A 19990-nucleotide genomic window follows, 5' to 3' on the forward strand; every position below is an offset into this window, starting at 1 on the left:
CAGCTTACCCAATATGAGGGTGATAGCACTCCCAGAGTCCACAAGCACTGTAGTCTCTGCTCCATTTATTCTCACTGGCCTGGTGTAATTATGCGGGGCTAATGCGACCCCCATGAGGTAGATAAGGGAGCATGGGACCTCCCAATCCCCCAAGTTACATTGCATAGGCTCCTCGGTGCTGAGACACTGTGCTGCTATGTGTCCCCACTCCTCACATGCATAACATCTATAATTGCTTTTAATCACTCCCCTATCCCGGGGGTTAGGGGGTTTAGTCCCAGGGTTCCCCCCACTCAGGCCAATCCCTTCCTTCTGGGGTCCCCGCTGGTTTTCGGCCCCCCCACTTCTTCCACCTAGGACTCCCCGGGGGTTTGGCTGCCCAACCTTCCAGGGTTGGGGTCGGGTGCTTGCTTCGAAAGGGGCCTTCCTGTGTATTCGGGTCAGTTCCCTGGCTGTCATCCATCTTTCTACCAGTGTGATCATCTCGTCGTACGTGGACGGATCGTTCTGGCCTACCCATTTGCGGAGATCTGGCGGCAGTCCCCGCATGTAATGGTCTATGACCAGGGTCTCCGAAATCTCCTCTGGACTGCACACCTCGGACTGTAACAACCTCCGTGTGAGGTGTATGAGGTTGAATAGCTGGGACCTCGGGGGTTTGTTCTCCTGGTATTTCCACTCATAGAACCTCTGGGCCCTTATCGCCACCGTTACCCCTGATCGTGCTAGGATCTCTGCCTTCAGACGGGTATCGTCAGTGGCATCCGTGGCAGGCAAATCAAAGTAGGCCTTCTGAGCCTCTCCACACAAAAAAGGGGTGAGAATGATGGCCCACTGCTCCTGGGGACACGCCTCACGCTGAGCAGTCCTTTTGAATGAGAGGAGATATGCCTCTATGTCATCTCCTGATGTCATCTTTGGCAGACAACCAGTGGCCCTCAGGGTTCGCATCCCATCGGACCCCCGGGCCTGGATGGTGAGGATCTTCAGCTGGTCCACCACCTCTCTCAAGAGGGCACGATCTTGGGTCGCCTGGCTCATCAATAATTGATTGGTTTCCTGCTGTAGCCACATAGACTCTTGTTGTGCCATTGCCTGAACTTGGGTGGCCTCCTGCTGGGCTGCTGTGGCTTGTACCAGAGCTCTTACCACCTCCTCCATTGTGGTATAAAGCAAACAAACAAAAACAAAAAAAAATCCAAAACCCCAGTGCACTTTTTTTTTTAAACTTCTTTCTTCTGCCACGCTGTGAACAAAGTCCCACTCCTCACACCAGTAGTGACAAAGCTCTGTCCTTGCCTCTGTGGGTCCCGCGTTTCCTAGCAGATTTTGCTAGCCTCAGAGGCTCACTGTGACCCTCCACATAACCTTTCTTTCTCTAGAGACAAGGGTCACAGTCTACTGAGCCATTTTCATCATAAGCCAGCGAGGGAGGTCAGGAGAAGTTATCCTTCCTTGCACAGTCTCTGTTGTTTCCCAGTCTCAGTGATTAAACAGAGGGCAAAGGTGGTGGTGGGGGAGCCCAGGCCCACTCTCTACTCTGGGCTCCAGCCCAGGGACCCTAATAGTATCAGCTATGGTAGCTGACCTTTTAGACACATGACATGTACAATTCCCTGGGCTACTACCCCCCACAGCAGCCCTCACTTCCTCAAGCTCCACTTCACCCTTACCTCAGGGCCTCCTTCCTTGTGCCTGATATGGTGTGTGCTACTCAGCCTCTCCAACAGCGCAACTTCTTCCCACAGCTCCTGACATACACACCCACCTGACTGACTGGGAGGCTTTTAACTAGTTTCAGCCAGCCCCTGATTGGCTTCAGGTGTCCCAAGCAACCTAGCCTTCTCCCTGCCTTCTGGAAAGTTCTTAATTGGCCCCAGGTGTCTTAATTGTCCTGGAGCAGCTTCCATTTCACTTAACCTGGTACCAGGGATTTGTTTAGCCTGGAGTTAATATATCTATCTCCCATTACTTTTCTATAGCCATCTGGCCTTGCCCCGTCACACTATCTATCTATCTATCTATCTATCTATCTATCTATTAATAGAGGGCAGGAGTATAGATACAGAAACTAAGGGCCTCCACATCCCTGGACTTCTCCCATTGACCAGGGCAGCAAGGATTTTAGTGGGAATTTAGCATGCAACTAGTATGTCCATATTACAAACAGACAGTTACGAAAGCACTGTGTTGCAATGAAAGCAGTGATAATGGATTATAGCTAGTTTATTAAATGTTTGCTGTTGACATTTGAGATATAATAATGATTTTGAAAGCACATCTACAGTTGCTCCTAGAGTCTCCCTGATTTTTCCAGCTACAGTTTGTTTAGTTGTTTTTTATCTCAGATTTTCAACCTTGAGAAAATAGCGTTTTATGGAAAAATACAAAGCTAGAATGTGTGTATGAGAGAGATGTGTATTTTCCATACAATATAATAATTAATAATTGTCCTGTTGGAGAGGTGAGACTACCCGAGTAGAAGCAGCAGGTACAGGGTCACCAGGGTACTGATTTTCTGTAAATATTTAAGGCTGATTAAAGTGAGGGGCTGAAATCACAGCAGAGCCAGGCACAGTGTGAGCCGGTGCTCTGAAAGCTTTCTCCTATAGCTCTGCCAGTGCACTTTAGTCCTTATCTGATGCATCTTTGCTTGTTCAGTGCTAATCCTGGCACTTGCCTCAGAAAAGACTGTCAATTATACCAGTCTGTACAGTGGTCTTGTGATGTACAGTAAAATATACAATACAACAGGATGAGACAAGATTCCTTTTTACTTGTGATCTTATCAGAATTTTGAACCTGGGTCTCCAGAAGTGAAATACTAGTGATTAACAATTGATTAGACTAGTGCATCAACCTTAGATGACTACCAGGAACAGTGATTGTAATTTGCACCTTATCCTTGCCTTTAAAATATGTCCATAATATTGTGACTTTGTTTTGCTTTGTTTTTTCCTGAATGGTATGAAAGGAATCTATTTCTATATACATTTAATGACTGGTGAGAATAATATTTTACTCTGCATTTTAATTACCACAAAAACGGATATTCTCATTAATTGCCTTTTAGTAATATAAGAAATTCCTACTTTCACTTGCCATCTTGCAAATGGTTCATCATCAGCCATGAAGCGCGCAGCCTCTGTTTCTGTGCTGTTCAGAACAGGAATCTGGCAGTCAATGGCAGTAGAGCTGAGAAAATCTGCTTTTGTGGGTTCTTGTTCTCTTGATATCCACTTGCCATTGAGATGCTACAGAAGAAAATGTATGGTTTCAGAGTAGCAGCTGTGTTAGTCTGTATTCGCAAAAAGAAAAGGAGTACTTGTGGCACCTTAGAGACTAACAAATTTATTTGAGCATAAGCTTTCGTGAGCTACAGCTCACTTCATAAGCTTATGCTCAAATAAATTTGTTAGTCTCTAAGGTGCCACAAGTACTCCTTTTCTTTTTAAGAAAATGTATGCAAGCAGAAGCCAGATAAAAATGAATTCCAGTTGTCAGCACATATTTATATTTCTAATTAATAATGTAAAGAATTTAGCCTTTAGCAGCAAATCTCACCTCCCGCTCCAAGGCTGCAGAGGGCCCCTGAAAAAGCAGAATCAAGATGGTTCTGCTACACAAGGGAAACCAGCACAAGCAGGATTCCCCATTCACTGTGTGCTATGTAGCCTGCCTCCATCTGAGACACCTGAGTAATGGGATTTGGCAGGTGTGAGGCCCGTCAGAAGAGTAGGACCTGCTGGAAATCCGCAGCCAATGCCTCCAAGGAGCAGTGGACCCTACAACAGGCTTCAGAACTACAATAGCAACCTTAGAACTGTGTTGTAACCATTGCAGAGTGCCTACTACCTCCTCCTGGCTATTCTTGGAACAGGGTATAGCCCTTTCTGACTTCAACAGGCCACTTGTGTGTGTAAAATGCGCAGGGTTTGCCCCCAATGTATTGATGGGAACAGCTTCATTTTGAAAAATAATCTATCATGTCACTATATCAGGGAAGCCTTCTTTAACTATGATGTAAATATTATATTTCACATTCAAATACATTTAGAAATACAGCCATGCATACAGATTCCAGATGCACAAAATGAGAAATAATACTGTGATTTTAGGCCTCGTTGAATGCGGGTATAGCTGAGCCAAAAAAGAGCTAAACAAAGCTTGCAGAAAAAAAGAATGGTGAGAATATATTGCTTTGGCTCACTTATGACCCAATCATGTTAGATTGGCTTCAGTTACCGTTGCTTACAATGTATATGCTTGCACCTGGAGTTGAAGGTGTTCTGCACCTGGTAATGACAATTGGATAGGAGGGGACTCAGGCCCAGATCCTAAAAGGTATTAGATACCTAATTCCTATTGAAATCAATTTATTGAAATCAATCATTATTCAGTACTATGATTCTATGATCTGGGCCACTGATCCTTACTGGATTACATGCTTTTACAAATGTAAGCACGTAAATAGTTCTACTGTACTGCTGATTGACTTTGTGCTCCCCTGGTACATTGCTTACAATCAGTCTGGTGACCTCACAGTGCAGATCAGGAGTGTCTCTGAAGCTGAGGCCAAACACCCGGATCCTGTTACAATCAGAAACTCGTAAATCACAGAGACCCTTGTTCTCTAAGTCTGTGATCTCCAGAGTGTTCTCTGAAAGGGTGAAATAAACACAGAACTTTAGAGAGAAGCATTAAACTCATTTCATTTTTATCAAATTGTTTTTACTGTTGCCCTGCTTTTAAAAAAAAACACTTTCCCTTGTATTCATAGCTCACGTACCTGGTATATCTGCTTTGAAACATCACATACAAATAGCGCAGCCGTACAAGGGTAGCAGCAGCAATCAGCATCGAAGGGGATGAACCTCTAGTTAGACAGTAATCCTACTGAACACACAGCTGCTATGCTGATATCAATGAGTTTTCTGCAACTCATTTAATCAGTTAGCTAAGAGATTTCACTTTTAAAGGAGCTGTGTATATAATAATATCAACGACCTCACAGGCATGTTGTGGCGGTGAGGGTTAAGTCATTAATGGGTGAAACTTAACTCTGCAGACAGCCAGAATTAGGCCTGGGCATCACTTAAAGTCTTACTTAAACCCTATTTTGAGGGCTTATCTGGGACAGAGGGTATGTCTACACAGCAAATTAAAACCCACGGCTGGCCTGTGCCAGCCAACTTGGACTCCCGGGACTTGGGCTGCAGTGCTAGTTTCATTCCTGTGTAGACTTCTGGACTCTGGCTGGAGCCCGAGCTCTGGGACCCTCCTACCCCACAGAGTCCTAGAGCCCAGGCTCCAGCCTGAGCCAGAAGTTTTCACAGTAATGAAACAGCCCTATAGCCCGAGCCCCATGAATCTGAGTTGGTTAGCACAGGCCAGCTGTGGGTGTCTTGTTGCTGTGTAGACATACCCTTAAATGCTGCATAGTCCTTGCTGTCCCTCTGCACCAGGTGGAATTTCACACTATTATGTTTGTAAAGTGCTTTATGATCCTCAGGTGGGTAGCAAGACAGAACTACTGAGTTTTATTGTTTTTAGGGCTTCCTTACGCTATGGTGGAATCACTGTTCAAAGAATATACAGAAAGAGAATATTTAAATTGTTAGCATATTGAATTAAAGTCCAACCCAGGTATTTACCTTTTCTCGGATGTACACTTCCCTTGTAATTTTAAAGTTGTTCTTCATTTCTCTTCTATACTGTTGTTGTATATCTGGGCACTTTTAGGTAGTCAGAATGCAATGCCCAAATAGAAATTTAGCCAGCATGCTGAAGTTAACACCTCTACTCTTGCAAAAAGTGCCATGGGATAGATCTAAGTGTCAACTCCCATCAGCACAGTATCTGAGCACTGTCATCTATCATGACTACAAAAGGTCAGGATACCAGTTTCATGTTTCATCAGTCAGGGTTCATAGATTTTTAGGCCAAAAGGGACCATTATGATCATCTAGTTTGATCTCCTGCATAACGGAGGCCTTAGAATTTCACTGTTTCCTGTATCTAGCCCATAACTTTGGTTTGAGCTACAGTATATCTAAGACAGCTCCTTCAGAAGCACAGTATTACCTAATATTACAGTATAATGGTACATTGGCTCTGATTCAAGGGACAGACTGCTACAAACTAAATTGACAATAGGACCTCCTATAGCACCTGTCTTTCCCTTGAAGGCTCTCCTATCAAAGAACTGATGGGGGCTAACGATGCTTAAATGTTGTGATCCCATCAAATCACAGCTCAGGTAGAATAGCTGCATGTCACTTATTTTTTGAGGAGGGGAGAAAGCACAGCAAATGTAGAAAATTGTAAAAGGCTTCTCCTGTGCTTTTGAAATGCTTTAAACCTTTTTTTGTTAAAGGTTTTATTGCAGTGGCATTAAAAGTACTGTTGGGCACAAATGCTGTATTTACAAAATGAATGTAAAGCTAATTAGCACTCATCAGCTGGTTGAGTAGCCGTGTAAGATACAAAACTATTAGTCAGAGGTGGTGAACAGTTTTGATCAATTGCTTTCTTCTATGGTTAGTGTATTAAAAAAAACAAAAAAACCACTTCATTGTGTATTTCATGATAGTAGCAGTGCCCGCTAGTTCTGTTGTAGCTAAGATTGTGTTATTTCTATTATTTCAGATTTGCAAGCTTTTTAGAGCTTAAAAATCATATTAGGTAATAACCATATAGAAGTGGGAGAAAGGAATATACTTAGATAGACATTTCCTGTATGGGAATACATGTGGCTACTCCCAGGGTGCCCCCTAAAGCAGACGTGTAGTTTGTAGTAAAGCAAGCTCTGCTCTGTTTCTATAAGGTTTACTCACATCCTGTGCACATCTCAACTATATCGAGTATGTGTCAGGGCCAAACCAGGATTATCCAGCCATGCTAAACTCTCAAATGACTTACACAGTCAACTTGACACATCTAGTATTTACTTCACCTCCAGACCACCCATTCCATAATTTCTTAATATTGATCTGAAGTCAGGTAAGCATGTTCCCATATATATTTATGGTATCTTCTACCTGGATTTGTAGGTCTAAGGATTCCAGGTGGTTGAAAATGGGATGAATTTTTGAGGAATATGTTTTTTAAAAAATTATCCTTGGTGGGTTTTGTTTTGTTTTGTTGTTTAGAAGAATATGTCAACATTTGAAATTTTTCTACCAGCTCCACTTGGGATCACCTTAGTACCTAATCGTGGAGTTAGGAGTCTAATTTCTGGCATCCATTTATGAAAACTGTGGTCTAGTTATGTGATGATGATTTATGTCTAACTATGTGAAAGCCAAAAAGAAAAGAATCTAGTGCATTTCAAATTCTTCTCTTCCAAATTCTGCTTATGTACAGATTTGTTTTTCAAATGTATAGGCCAATACTGTTCTATGAACTTGACTGATAGCAAAAAGGAGAAGCAAAAACACAACTTAATTCAATGCAAAGTGTTCCAAAGTGTTTCACAAACTATAGATGTGTACACTATTGAAATGAAGCCATTTCTGGTGGTAGGATGCCAACCAGCTGCTGTGTCGCATGTGGCACAACAATTAGTGTGCAGGAAATTTAAGAGGTAAATCCTCTTTTCTTCACAAAAGTGTCATGACGTGCAAAGGAAACAGGACTTTGGATTTGAAGGTCTCATTTGAATATTTTTGACATCTGTGTATGAGTTTGGATTCAAATATGTACCTAAGCATAGGTTCCTATATCATGCCCGTGAGCAGTAATAAAAAAAAATACTATGGTCCCAGTGCTGTAAACAATTATGCTTCTTAGTGTAACAGTAGCCACTGGAATCAGTGGATACTGGCCCACTTCTGTATGTCAGAACTTTCTTTGTAGGACCTGATCCAAGGCCCTGTAGAGTTAATGGGACTTTGGATTAGGCTGCTGGTCAGCATCTTTAGGTATGTGACTAGTCACATTGAACTCTAAGGGGCTTCTTATGTGAAGTTACTCACCTACATTAGTGTCTGCAGCATCAGGGCCTATATGTCCACAGCAGAGCAGGATGAATTATCTATAGTGAGTATTTTAATAGGTGAATGTTGCCTTTTTTTTTTCTGTTTGCAAATTGTAAATGAGCTTTGGTTCTTATGAACATGTTTACTATTCCAAATTGAACAAGCTTTTTATGGGTGTTCATGAACTATGCTGTAAGGAAACTAAGGTTTCCCATTTCATTTGGTTTTGGTTTTGCAAGATTTAAGTCTGAAACTTCCTGTAATGCCTTCAAGCAGCACAGTATAAAGAATTATACACTTACATTTGAATGTTCTGGCTGTTGTCAGACCTCCCATTTTATGAAGTTCTGTAGTATTGAATTCTCTATAACTCAGAAAACGGTCTTGTTTAGCCACATGCTTCATTGAATTGCTTTCACTGCTTTGCATTAAAGCAAATAAACTAATCAGCAGAAAAGACTAATCTCCCTGATCTGATCTTCAGGGAACAATATGGATCACTGAGCATGCAACCTTCCACGTACCCTATGATAAGAATTTGATATCCTTTTAAAATTCAGGTTCTATTGACTTTGTAACTAACAGGCTAATAACCCCACACTAACTCAGCCAGGTTTGTGCTTTGGATGGAAAGAATTGGGAGTTAAAACAATAGATTAAGGGTGATATTGATGTTTGTCTTTTCAAATGTGTGTTTATTACATTATCACTATAAAAATTTTAAACTAAAATTGCTATGGAAAGAAAAAGACTTCAAAACTAAACCAGGCTTGTTAACCCTTAAGAATCACTTACAAAACTCTTAGTTAGAAGTCTGCTTTATGTGGCTGTGGAAATCTCTTGCATCTAACATACATCAGAGTATCTCAGTAGCAAAACCTGTAAGGATTAGTTCAAAAATGTTTTATTTTAGTTTTTCATGAGATTTGTATATGCTATGGTGGTGATTTCCCCAAATATGGTCCTATTGCAGCATCGGTTTGCTAAGTATAAAAGCATCTGGGGTACATTTTTCAAAAGCACCTAAGTTCTGTTTTCAAAAGGGACTTTTGAAAACATTACCTCTAGTGACATCCAGACCTGGGTTCCTCGCTAAAAGTTGTTTATTGTGTTTGTTTGAACACTTTGTTCTGCATCCTAGAAAAGCATCTTTCTGTAGGTGTTCAGGGCACACTTCTGCACATGCCCATTAAGTCATTTTATTCAGATGAAAGGTCCCACTGATGTCAATGAGCCCACTCAAATGAATAAAGTTATGTTCTTAAGAGTGTGCAGCATTGGGCCTTTGTATGGCTGTGTGTGCAAGCTGGGAGGAAGGAATTAATAGTGCTAAAGCAATCTGCAGATAAATCTGAAAAAAAATACATAATATCCATATTAAAACATTATTTGATGTAACTGAAAAATATACCAAAGCAATAACCAAACAGTTAACAAATTCCAGTATTTTTGCAATGTTTGATATACATTTTCATATACCATCCACATCTGTTTTCTGTTTTCATGTAGGCTGGGAAAAATTTATTAAGTTGAGATTTTGACCCTCAACATAAAAGTTTCCATTTACAGACTTTACACAGCCTCGTCAGCAAAATAGAGTTATCTCAGTGCATAGGCCAACTCCTCTGGAACCACTAGGAATATCAGCTTGAAGGAAGTAAGAATGTATTTTTAATACATTTAAGCTCTACCAAAAAACCCTGATCCTAGCGGAGTGGGAGCAGCATGTTAAATAGCTACATACTGTACATGGGAAACCTGCATACCATGCTTCTGGGGTTTCAAAAATTAGTAGTGAAGGAACATGAATACGATGGGATCGGAGGGTGTTAACTTCTAGTGCATAAATAACTCTACCTCACTTGTCATCTTTGTGTGTGTTTGGAGGAAGTATGGGAGCATCTATTATACTGGACAGTCACAGGAAATGTTCAAACATTTACAATCAGCTAAATAAGAAAGAAAAATCAGAATGATGGAATGGAAAAGTGGAGTCAATAACATGAAGAAGGACTTTGGGAAAAAGAAATGAATATTTTTAAGACAAAAGGCCTGATTATCTCTCATGTATGCTAGTGAAAATCAGTCCTAACTCATATGAAGTCAATGAAATTATGTGGGTGTAAAGGAGAAGAGACTCAAGTCCATTGTCTTAAATTTAAAAGAAAGAAATCTTCCAAAAGAATAATGCCCATTTAATAATTGCAGTGTTTCATTGTAATAGCATGATCTTTTGGCCAACAAGGCTTAAATGGTAATCACTGTGATGTCCACTATCTCCACTATACTTAAGGATATGTCAGCATTTATTTTAAAAGACAATTTTTGATAGATTGCTATAACTTGTCCAATTAAAAATTTCAACCTACACACAGGTGTATAAGGTGATTTCTAAAATTATCCCAAGAGAAGGTGTTTTGGTTTTTCTATAGTAATTTAATTCTAACTTCTAAAAATTGGATTCATTTGATTTATGTGAGGAATGTTTTGTGATTTCAGATGACTATTCCCTACTAAAAGCCAGCACTGTCCTATAAAATACCCTACTGTGTTCATCAAGTGTCTAATCATAGTCCACTGAAGTCACTAGCAGAATTGATCCTAATTTCAAAGGACCAGAATCTACACCATTTATCTTCATTGAGTAGCACCTTACTCTGCAGGTTGTTCTACTGATTTCCGTGGGGCTACTAATAGAATAAAGTACTACCTAACACGAGTATGGGTGGCAGAGTCTGGGCCAATGAGAGAGAGATGAGACTCCATGAGCAGCTATTGCCTTTCTGTATAAAAATCAATGTAAACCAAGTTTGAAAAATTAACTGTTTTTCCATTCAGTATTTGGTATGCAGTATATAGCCTAATTTATGCATAGAGAATGTCCATGATCCAATGCACTATAATGGCCTACTCAGAGCTGTTGTGATCTATCATGTCTATAAACCACATATTAAATGTGCCAAAAAGTATGTATTTACTTGACAGACTAATGGCCCTTAAATAATTTCCACAGCCCGTCATGATCTGGAGATTAAGTACCATGGAGCTGATAGCAGTGAAAGCACCATATTTATTTCAAAGTCAATATGTTCTCATATAAAATCTCGACAGCAGATTTTTTTAACTAATAAAATCTGAAGATAGCACCCTTCCCTTTAGAACTCAAAGCATTTTCAATCTTCCCTTTTAATTTTCCCTTCTGTTTTGTTCTATAACATAAACAATGAGAGCAAAATAATGTTTAGGGTCAGCTTTAAACTTCATTCCCCATGATATTCCATCCTTGGCTATCTTTGTACTCTGTCTTGGGCCAGAGGAGTCAGAAGGGCTTAACAGATCTCATATGCCACCTGTGCTACAATATTGTGGGAAGCCTTCATTCCAAAGTTTTCCACTTCGGTAGCTTTAACTCAGTCCCATAGCAATATATAATATAGTTTTTGTTTTTCATTAATATTCTCTAATTACAGCTGCAGTAAAAGAACAAGATTTGGGCCAAAATCAGTATGATAAAATTCAAAATGGTCAATAGAATTATTTTAAAAATAACACAGCGTAACTCATGTAACTGCTATTATAAGTGGCTACAGGGGACCTGTTTGGCTGTGATTCAGAGCTCTAAAAATTCAGCTAGATCCAAACAGCTTCTTAGCAGAAATGCTGAAATCAACAGCCATATTCACATCTCAGCATTCAAGGGTTTAAACACATGGCTCCTTCACCTTCCTATGAAAATGATACATTCCTAAATACGGTGGTTAGCATTAGCTTCTTGTCTTCCTGTAATATGTTTTAAGAAGTTTATTTTCTTTTGCTTTGATGGCTGGAATTTTTTTTCCAGAACTTTCCACATTTGAATTGAAACTTGCAACCAGAGCTCTTAAAGTGTCATTACCTCAGTTAAACTGATTTGTCCTTATTATTCCTCATTACCTTTTATTTTGTACTTGCTCTAGAGAGCTTTATACAAGCTGCATATAATATCCATCTATGTGTACTTTACTGGATATGGATTTTTTTATAGTCAATGTGGTCAATGTATAGAAATTGGAGGCACCAACCTGATTTGTTAACCATGGTAATTGGATTCTCCATTTAATTACAGGTGGTAATGACATTTTAAGCACCATCTACAGGTGTTGGGAGTTTTTATTAAATGTGAAGCAGCATTAAGAAAGTCTAAGATTCTGGAGCAATGCCAAATTTCAGAGGTGCCTTTCAACTCTAAATTGCAGTTCTCATTTGAGGATAATTATAACTCTGGCCACCTGGACAGTTCCTTGTTGAAATCAACATTACATGAGGAGTAAATCTACAAGAAACATTCACCTCTCGTGAATTCAAATATGCTTAAATGCTGAATTATTTGAAATGTGTTCTGGGTTGTGTTTTCATTCCTTAAAAATATTATATGCACACCTTATTTTCCTATACCCTTCAGGGATATACGTTTCCAATGTCAGAAACACATTGTCATGTACAATCCTAAGGGTAGGATTTTGGTGAGTGTGAGACAAGAAATTTCAAACATGCTCCTGGTATTATTCTCTTTGCTGATATGACAATTTTAAGGCATGCATGCAAATTCTGGTTTGAGAAAGTTATACTATACTTTGTTCTGCAGCTTATGGGTACAGACATGTTCAGAACAAGGTCTCTTCTTCTGCTTCATTATTCATGTACCTTTCCCCCTTTGGTAACTTCTTCCAAAGAGTGGAATTTAACTAAGCATCACAGAGGACAATCTCTGTTCAATATCAACATACACTTTATTGTATCTTGGGTCTTGCACCTCTTAAAGCGTGAGGCAACTTTGTACTTTCTCCTACAGAAACCCCATTCCATTCTTTCCTCTTCCTTAACTTCTACACTTTTTATTCTCTAACCGAGTGTATTGAAATCTGAGGCTTATGCTGTTTGTCCTTGTCCATGAGTGACTGTACAAGTGTTCCTGTACAAGCTAGAATTAGGCATGTGTGACCTGCAAGTCAGTTCGTTGATACTGTTTTTATTAGCATATACATCTTTACTGGTGTGGGGGTATTTTAGTTCTTTGCTACCAGGAGTGTCTTCTGGTGTGAAAGCCTGACCCTACTGATGTCATTGGGATTTTTCCACTGAAAACTCCCATTGACTTCTGCGGGGCCAGGAGTTCACTCTTGATATCTTAGAAGAATTGAGATAAAAAGAAAGAGAGATACTCAGTTCTGAGAACTGAAGATAATATTTTAACTGCTATTTAACAAACACAGCATTGCTGTTTAAATTGCTCCCTTTACTGTGTGACACTGTAGCACTCGTCTCTGTGAATAGGTTTTATGCAGGCATGGCAGAATTTAATTTTTATTTTTTAAATAATTTTGATGGATAATAACAATGTTAATTTTATGCATTTTTTCTATTTTTATTGATTTAAATTTTCACAGTTGCAGGAAATTTTGGGGATGGTCAGACAATTATTTAATGGCAGTGGTAGATGATGAGATTCAAAAAGCTAAAGCTTCATAATAATTAAAACATAAATTGTTAGCCTCATGTCAAAATATTCAAAGCAAATAGCCTTAAATCAAACTCTAATAAGTTCTCAAGCAGCATTTCATCATTTGGCCTATCTGTAAATTTCAATTATTATCAATGGAAATACTCTTTCATTAGTTTGTGTGTGCACAGTGAAACTCACATATACTGATGTTTACTGATAAAAATCAAATCCTTCCAAGCCTAGTTTTATGACAAACACAATCTTCTCTTAACATTTTTGTCCATTAAATGTAAAAAAAAATAAAAAGCTCTATGTCAATGTAATGTTAAGCAAGTACAGATTAAATCATAAAGTCAGTGACTGTAAAAGTTAAGGTTCAAACAACATTAACTTTGGCACATTTATACTAAACATATTAATTTCATAGGTTCATAGATTGCAAGCCCAGAAGGGACTATCATGATCATTTAGTCTGTCCTCCTGTATAACACAGGCCATGGAACTTCCCCAAAACAAATTCTAGACCATTTATTTTAGAACAAACATCCAATTGTGATTTTAAAATTATCAATGATGGAGAATCCACCAAAACTCTTGGTAAATTGTTCCAATGGTTAATTACTCTCACCATTAAAAATTTACACCTTATTTCCAGTCTGAATGTGTCTACCTTCATTTTCCAGCCATTGGATTAATTTATAACTTTATCTGCTTGACTGAAGAGTCCATTATTAAATATTTGTTGCCCATGTAGGTTCTTATAGACTGTAATTAATTCACCCTTTAACCTTCTCTTTGTTGAGCTAGATAGATTGAGCTCCTTACGTCAATTACTATGAGGCAGGGTTTCTAATCCTTTTAATCATTCTTGTGGCTTTTCTCTGAACCTTCTCCAATTTATCAACATCCTTCTTGAATAAGACCAGAACTGGACACAGTATTTCAGCAGCAGTCATACCAGTGCCACATACAGAGGTAAAATAACCTCTTTCCTCCTATTGAAGATTCCCCTGTTTGCATCTCCGGATGGCATTATCTCTTTTGGCCACAGTATGAATGTCAGTGGGAGCTCACGTTCAGCTGATTGTCCACATCCATCCCTCCAATTTTTTGTCAGAGTTATTGCATCCCGGATAGAATCCACAATCCTGTAAGCATAACCTACATTCTTTGTTCCTAGATGTATGTATTTAGTACATTCAGCTGTAATAAAATGCATATTGTTTGTTTCCACCAAGTTTACAAAGTGATCTAGATTACTCTATATTAGTGACCTGTCCTCTTTGTTATTTTCCACTTCCCCAATTTTTATTCAATCTGCAAACTTTATCAGTGATGACTTTATTTTCCTCTTGGTTATTGATAAAAATGTTAAATAGAATATAGCCTAAAACAGATCCTTGCAGGACCGACCCCACTAGAAACACACTCACTCAATGATGATTCCCTATTTATAATTACATTTTGAGACCTATCAAATAGCCAGCTTTTATTCCATGTAATGTGTACCATGTTAATTTTATATTTTTCTAGTTTTTTTAATCAAAATGTGTGGTAGCAAGTGAAACACCTTAAAGAAGTCCAAATAGATTACTTCAGTGCTATTATCTTTGTCAACCAATGCTCTAGTTCAAACAGAAATTAATTCCAGGAAGTCCTATAACCTGCATCAAGAGGAGGTCTGACTAATAGAATTAGTCTGAAGACAAAGGAGAAAAGTTCTGCAAAATGGGAAACATGAGTTAAGTCATTAAAATATTACATTGATTTGACTTTTGACATTTATCTAATATTTCTTTTATTCCCTGTAGCTAAAAATCAGTTTGTTCCTACCTCTTCAAACTTTAAATCTTCCTGAAAACTCATATACCAGCTATAGTTGAAGAAAATAGAAATAGTTAAGCAAAGGATTTAACAGTCTTTTGTTGTGGATAATTGGGGGCCCAAACATGCTCCCTTTGCTTTTAATAACAATTATAGCCAAATCTTGCTATTGATGTAATTGTGTTTTTGACACCGAGTTCAGTGGGAGAAAGACTGAATGCAATATGTATATGTTATATACAAACAAAACTACATGAAAAGAACATTATTAAGGTAGCAAAGCACTCAAAATTTAGGAAATGCAAAAATTAAGATTTCCTTAATCATTAGTCTTTGCTAAAGTCTTAGCCGTGGCCACTGAACATGTTCAGAAGTAATTTTCAACAGTATGTTCCTCAACCCAAACAAAGATTTCAGTCCTCAAAAAGGACTATCTTTATGCAAAACTACAGTATGAGCCATTTCTTTGTAGTCTGATTCAGCACTAGCGAAAACATATATTCCTTGTACTCATCCCATAACTGAAAAAGCCCAAAGGACTTTGTCAACATGTTCTTTAAATCACTTTTGGGAAGAGACCAAATATAGACATTCACAACCCCAAAGGTAAATGTTTCAGAAAATTGTGTGTGTGAAAACAGACATGAATTCTGTGAACTGCTTCACAAGCTGTGCTACGTGACCAATTCTACTTGCTTGCTATAACTAGAGTTATGTTTAAGGTATAACTGATTGAGAAATATTTTCTGTCGCTGTGAAAAACTGAAACAAAAATAAAAATGTTCATTTTTGCCAAAATGTTTCTTCAAAGATATTCATTGAGAAACTGAAAATGTCTCTCTTTTCTTCAACAAAATCTCCCCTCCCAAAAATGTTGGCTGAAAACCTACATTTTTCAGGCTTTAAATTTTTTTTTGCTTTTGGTGGTCCCACACTACACATCTTCAGCTGGTATCTATATATCTCTATATAGAGATACATATTTGGTTTTTGGCAATCAAAAACTAAAAAAATTGAGAGTTTCAGTTTTTCAATGAAAATAAAAAATGAATGGCAAATAAGCATTCCCTATGGATATTTCCATTTTGACCCCCCCAAAAGAAAAAAAGCCATTTTTGTTTAAAAATACATAAATAAATTAAATACATTTTGAATGAAAAATTTTAACCAGTTTTAGTTTCAGGTTGTAAGAATAGCTAGGAACATACAGAATACTACCAACCAGTGGGTGAACAGATTTTTAAATATGAAACAGCTCTTGGTTCACTCATGTTTGTGTCCCTGTGTATACAGTAGTTGTAAATATTCATGCAAAAAGATTTTTGTTCATATTAATGTTTGGGAAATGACAGTTCTTCATATGAATACCAGTATTCAGGCATTAAAACCCTTCAAAAAGGCTTCACTGGGGACCAGGGATGGTCCATATGAATCAAATTGCATGAGTAGGGTCTAAAATCAATCTGCTGGCAAACAATTCACAAATGAAAAAAATGCTAAATTTTTCAGATAAGTTATTTGCAATTAATAGTTTGACCACACCTAGTAAGACTGTGTTGTGTAGCTGTTTATTTTTAACTTTTTTTCTGTTGATGTGAGTAGCTATTGGATGTCTCTGGATTAGGTATATCGGTATTTTGTGGGTGACTGTTGCTTTAAGTCCAAAGAAACTGCTTGCTGTTTCTCAGAAGGCAGCATGTATAATCTCGCTGGTATTGTGGAAAATGGAAAAAGCAAATGTTAGAGGTTCCCCAGGTCAGCTGCATCTGCTTGTTTTTGTTTGTTAAGGATTTTTCTTTTTTCAAAGAAAAATGTACAGTAGTGACTCACTTTGGCAATATTTACTCCTTTTTAGTTTGATTCTCCACCATTTTTGTGTCTTTCCTTTGCCCTCTCTAGCTTGTGTAACTATAAAGCACCCCAAGATGGATGACTGCAATAAAATGTTTTAGACAATTTCTTGTATAAAAGAAGTACTTTGCACTTCTATAGTTGTTTTTGTCCATGGATTTCAAAGCACTTTATAAATGTTAATTTGGTAAAAAATATGATCCAGGCTCTTAGGCCTGGTCTACACTGGAAATAACGTAGCTGAAGTCGATGTACTTAGATCTACTCACCGTGGTGTCTTCACTGTGGTGAGTCGACTGCTGCTGCTTCCCCATCGACTGTGCCTGTGCCTCTCACGCCGGTGGAGTACAGGAGTCGATGGGAGAGTGCTCGGGAGTCGATTTATCACGTCTAGACTAAATGCGATAAATCCACCCCCACTGGATCGATCGCTGCCTGCCGATCTGGCGGGTAGTATAGACATACCCTTAGTTGCAAATGAGAAATGTACAGTGGAGGAGGTTGCAGAAGGAAGCACTATTTACTATACTAAAGAACAGAATGATCAGATACATAGATGAACATGATTTATTGGCGGAGAGGTCAACATGGCTGGTGTAAAGGGAAATCATGCCTCACCAATCTATTAGAATTCGTAGAGGGGGTCAACAAACTTGTGGAGAAGGATGATCCAGTGGATATGGTATATTTGGACTTTCAGAAAGCATTTGACAAGGCCCCTCACCAAAGGCTCTTAAGCAAAGTCAGCAATCATAGGATAAGAGGGAAGGTCCTCTCATGGATCAATAAGACAGGAACCAAAGGGTAGGAATAAATGGTCAGTTTTCAGAATGGAGAGAGGTAAATAGTGGGTTCCCCAGGGATCTGAGGATCCTCCAGGGGTATATGCTGTTCAACATAGTCATGAATGATCTAGAAAAAGGGGTAAACAGTGAGGTGGCAAGTTTGCAGGTGATACAAAATTATTCAAGATAGTTAAATCCAAAGCTGACTGTGAAAAGTTACAAAGGGATCTCACAAAACTGGGTTAAGTGGGCAAGAAAATTGCAAATGAAATTCAATGTTGATAAAAGTAAAGTAATGCACAACGGAAAACATAATCCCAACTATCCACACACAATGATGGGGTCTAAATTAGATGTTACCACTCAAGAAAGAGATCTTGCAGTCATTATGGATAGTTCTCTGAAAAAATCTGCTTAATGTGCAGCAGCAGTCAAAAAAGCTAACAGAATGTTAGGAACCATGAGGAAATGGATAGATAATAAGACAGAAAATATGATAATGCCACTATATAAATCCCTGGTATGCCCTTACTTTGAATACTGGGTACAGTTCTGGTAGCTTTATCTCAAAAACATATATTAGATTTGGAAAAAGTACAGAGAACAACAACAAAAATGATTAAGGGTACGAAACAGCTTCCATATGTGGAGAAATTAAAAAAACTGGCACTGTTCATCTTGGAAACAAGATGACTAAAGGGGGATATGATAGAGGTCTATAAAATCATGAGTGATGTGGAGAAAGTGAATAAGGAAGTATTATTTACTCCTTCACATAGTACAAGAACCAGGGGTCACTCAATGAGATTAATAGGCAGCAGGCTTAAAACAAATAAAAAGAAGAACTTCTTCACACAGCGCATAGTAAAGCTGTGGAACCCATTGCTAAGGGATGTTGTGATGGTCAAACCTATAACTGGGCTCAAAAAAGAACTAGATAAGTTCATGGAGGATAAGTCCATCAATGGCTATCAGTCAAGATGATCAGGGATACAACTCTGTGCTCTGGGTGTCCCTAAGCCTCTGACTGCCAGGTGCTGTGACTGGAGATGGATCATTTGATAATTGCTCTGTTCTGTTCATTCTTTCCAAAGTATCTGACATTGGCCACTTACAGAGAAGAGGATGCTGGGCTAGATGGACCATTTATCTGACCCAGCGTGGCCATTCTTTCTTACATATGTGCAATATATACGGATCACATCATCCACTTCAGTTCACCTTTTGGAAGGAACACAGGAGCTGTGTTTTGTTTCAGTGTGGTGTTAACAGGTAAGAAGAATCCTATATCCAACTGAAACTGCAGAAGGTATTTAGGTTGGCAGAATATAAAGTATACATGGTTTAACTGAAAGAGCTTCAATGTGTTTCTTTTTAAATGAAATGTGATGAAATTCTAAGAAAGGTGCCTGGGAAAGTGGTGACAGAAAATGGCCTTCTGTGGGTTTTTTTTAGAAACACTGATGATGATGTGAATGTTAATTTTATACCTATGATAGTGAATTCATGTTCAGTAGTAAACTGGATATGAGATTTACATTTTCCAAACTGCCACAGTGTGAACTGGCTCTTTAAGGTATTACAACTCAGCCAAATGTGCCAAGTTTAACCCAGGACTGAGCACAAGGCGCATGTGATGGGGCGGGCATGTGACTAATAAACAGACCTTCTGGAAGATAAAAGGGTAGCCTGTCGACATTTGGGGAAAAACTTCAGGGAGTGCAGACTTTTATTTAAGAAAAGCTAGTGAAGAGCCAATGAAGAGGCCTAGGCCGAGAAACTGAACTTCAAGGTGGAAGGTCCGGTGGAGAACATGCAAGGAGGAGGAAGAGGAGCATGCCTTGGTAGCAACAGGACTCTGAATCCTGCATCAAGGGCGTGGGACAACTAGGAGGGTTAGATGGAAGATTTGTAGTGTTTTGAACTTATTAGAGTAATAAACTAAAGTCCCCAGAGGGAGGAATTATTGAGAAAACACCCACTGGAGTTTGATTGAGCCACAAATCAAATAGTAAATACATAGGGATGTCTATCAGTTTTTATTTGCAGCAACTGATGTGCATTTTTGT

The 19990-nt window shown here is 38.7% G+C and overlaps 1 protein-coding gene across 1 annotated transcript in view; it reads right to left on the reverse strand.

The window, feature by feature from the left end:
* The window catches only part of LOC119863491 (von Willebrand factor D and EGF domain-containing protein-like), a 158892-nt gene that overhangs the window by 100682 nt on the left and 38220 nt on the right, over positions 1-19990 (reverse strand). The window contains 2 exon segments of the mRNA XM_043504852.1: positions 3093-3254; positions 4437-4660. Of these exon segments, the coding sequence (XP_043360787.1) occupies positions 3093-3254; positions 4437-4660 (386 nt within the window).

Source organism: Dermochelys coriacea, chromosome 11 (assembly GCF_009764565.3).
Source record: "Dermochelys coriacea isolate rDerCor1 chromosome 11, rDerCor1.pri.v4, whole genome shotgun sequence".
In the NCBI taxonomy this organism is placed as follows: domain Eukaryota; kingdom Metazoa; phylum Chordata; order Testudines; family Dermochelyidae; genus Dermochelys; species Dermochelys coriacea.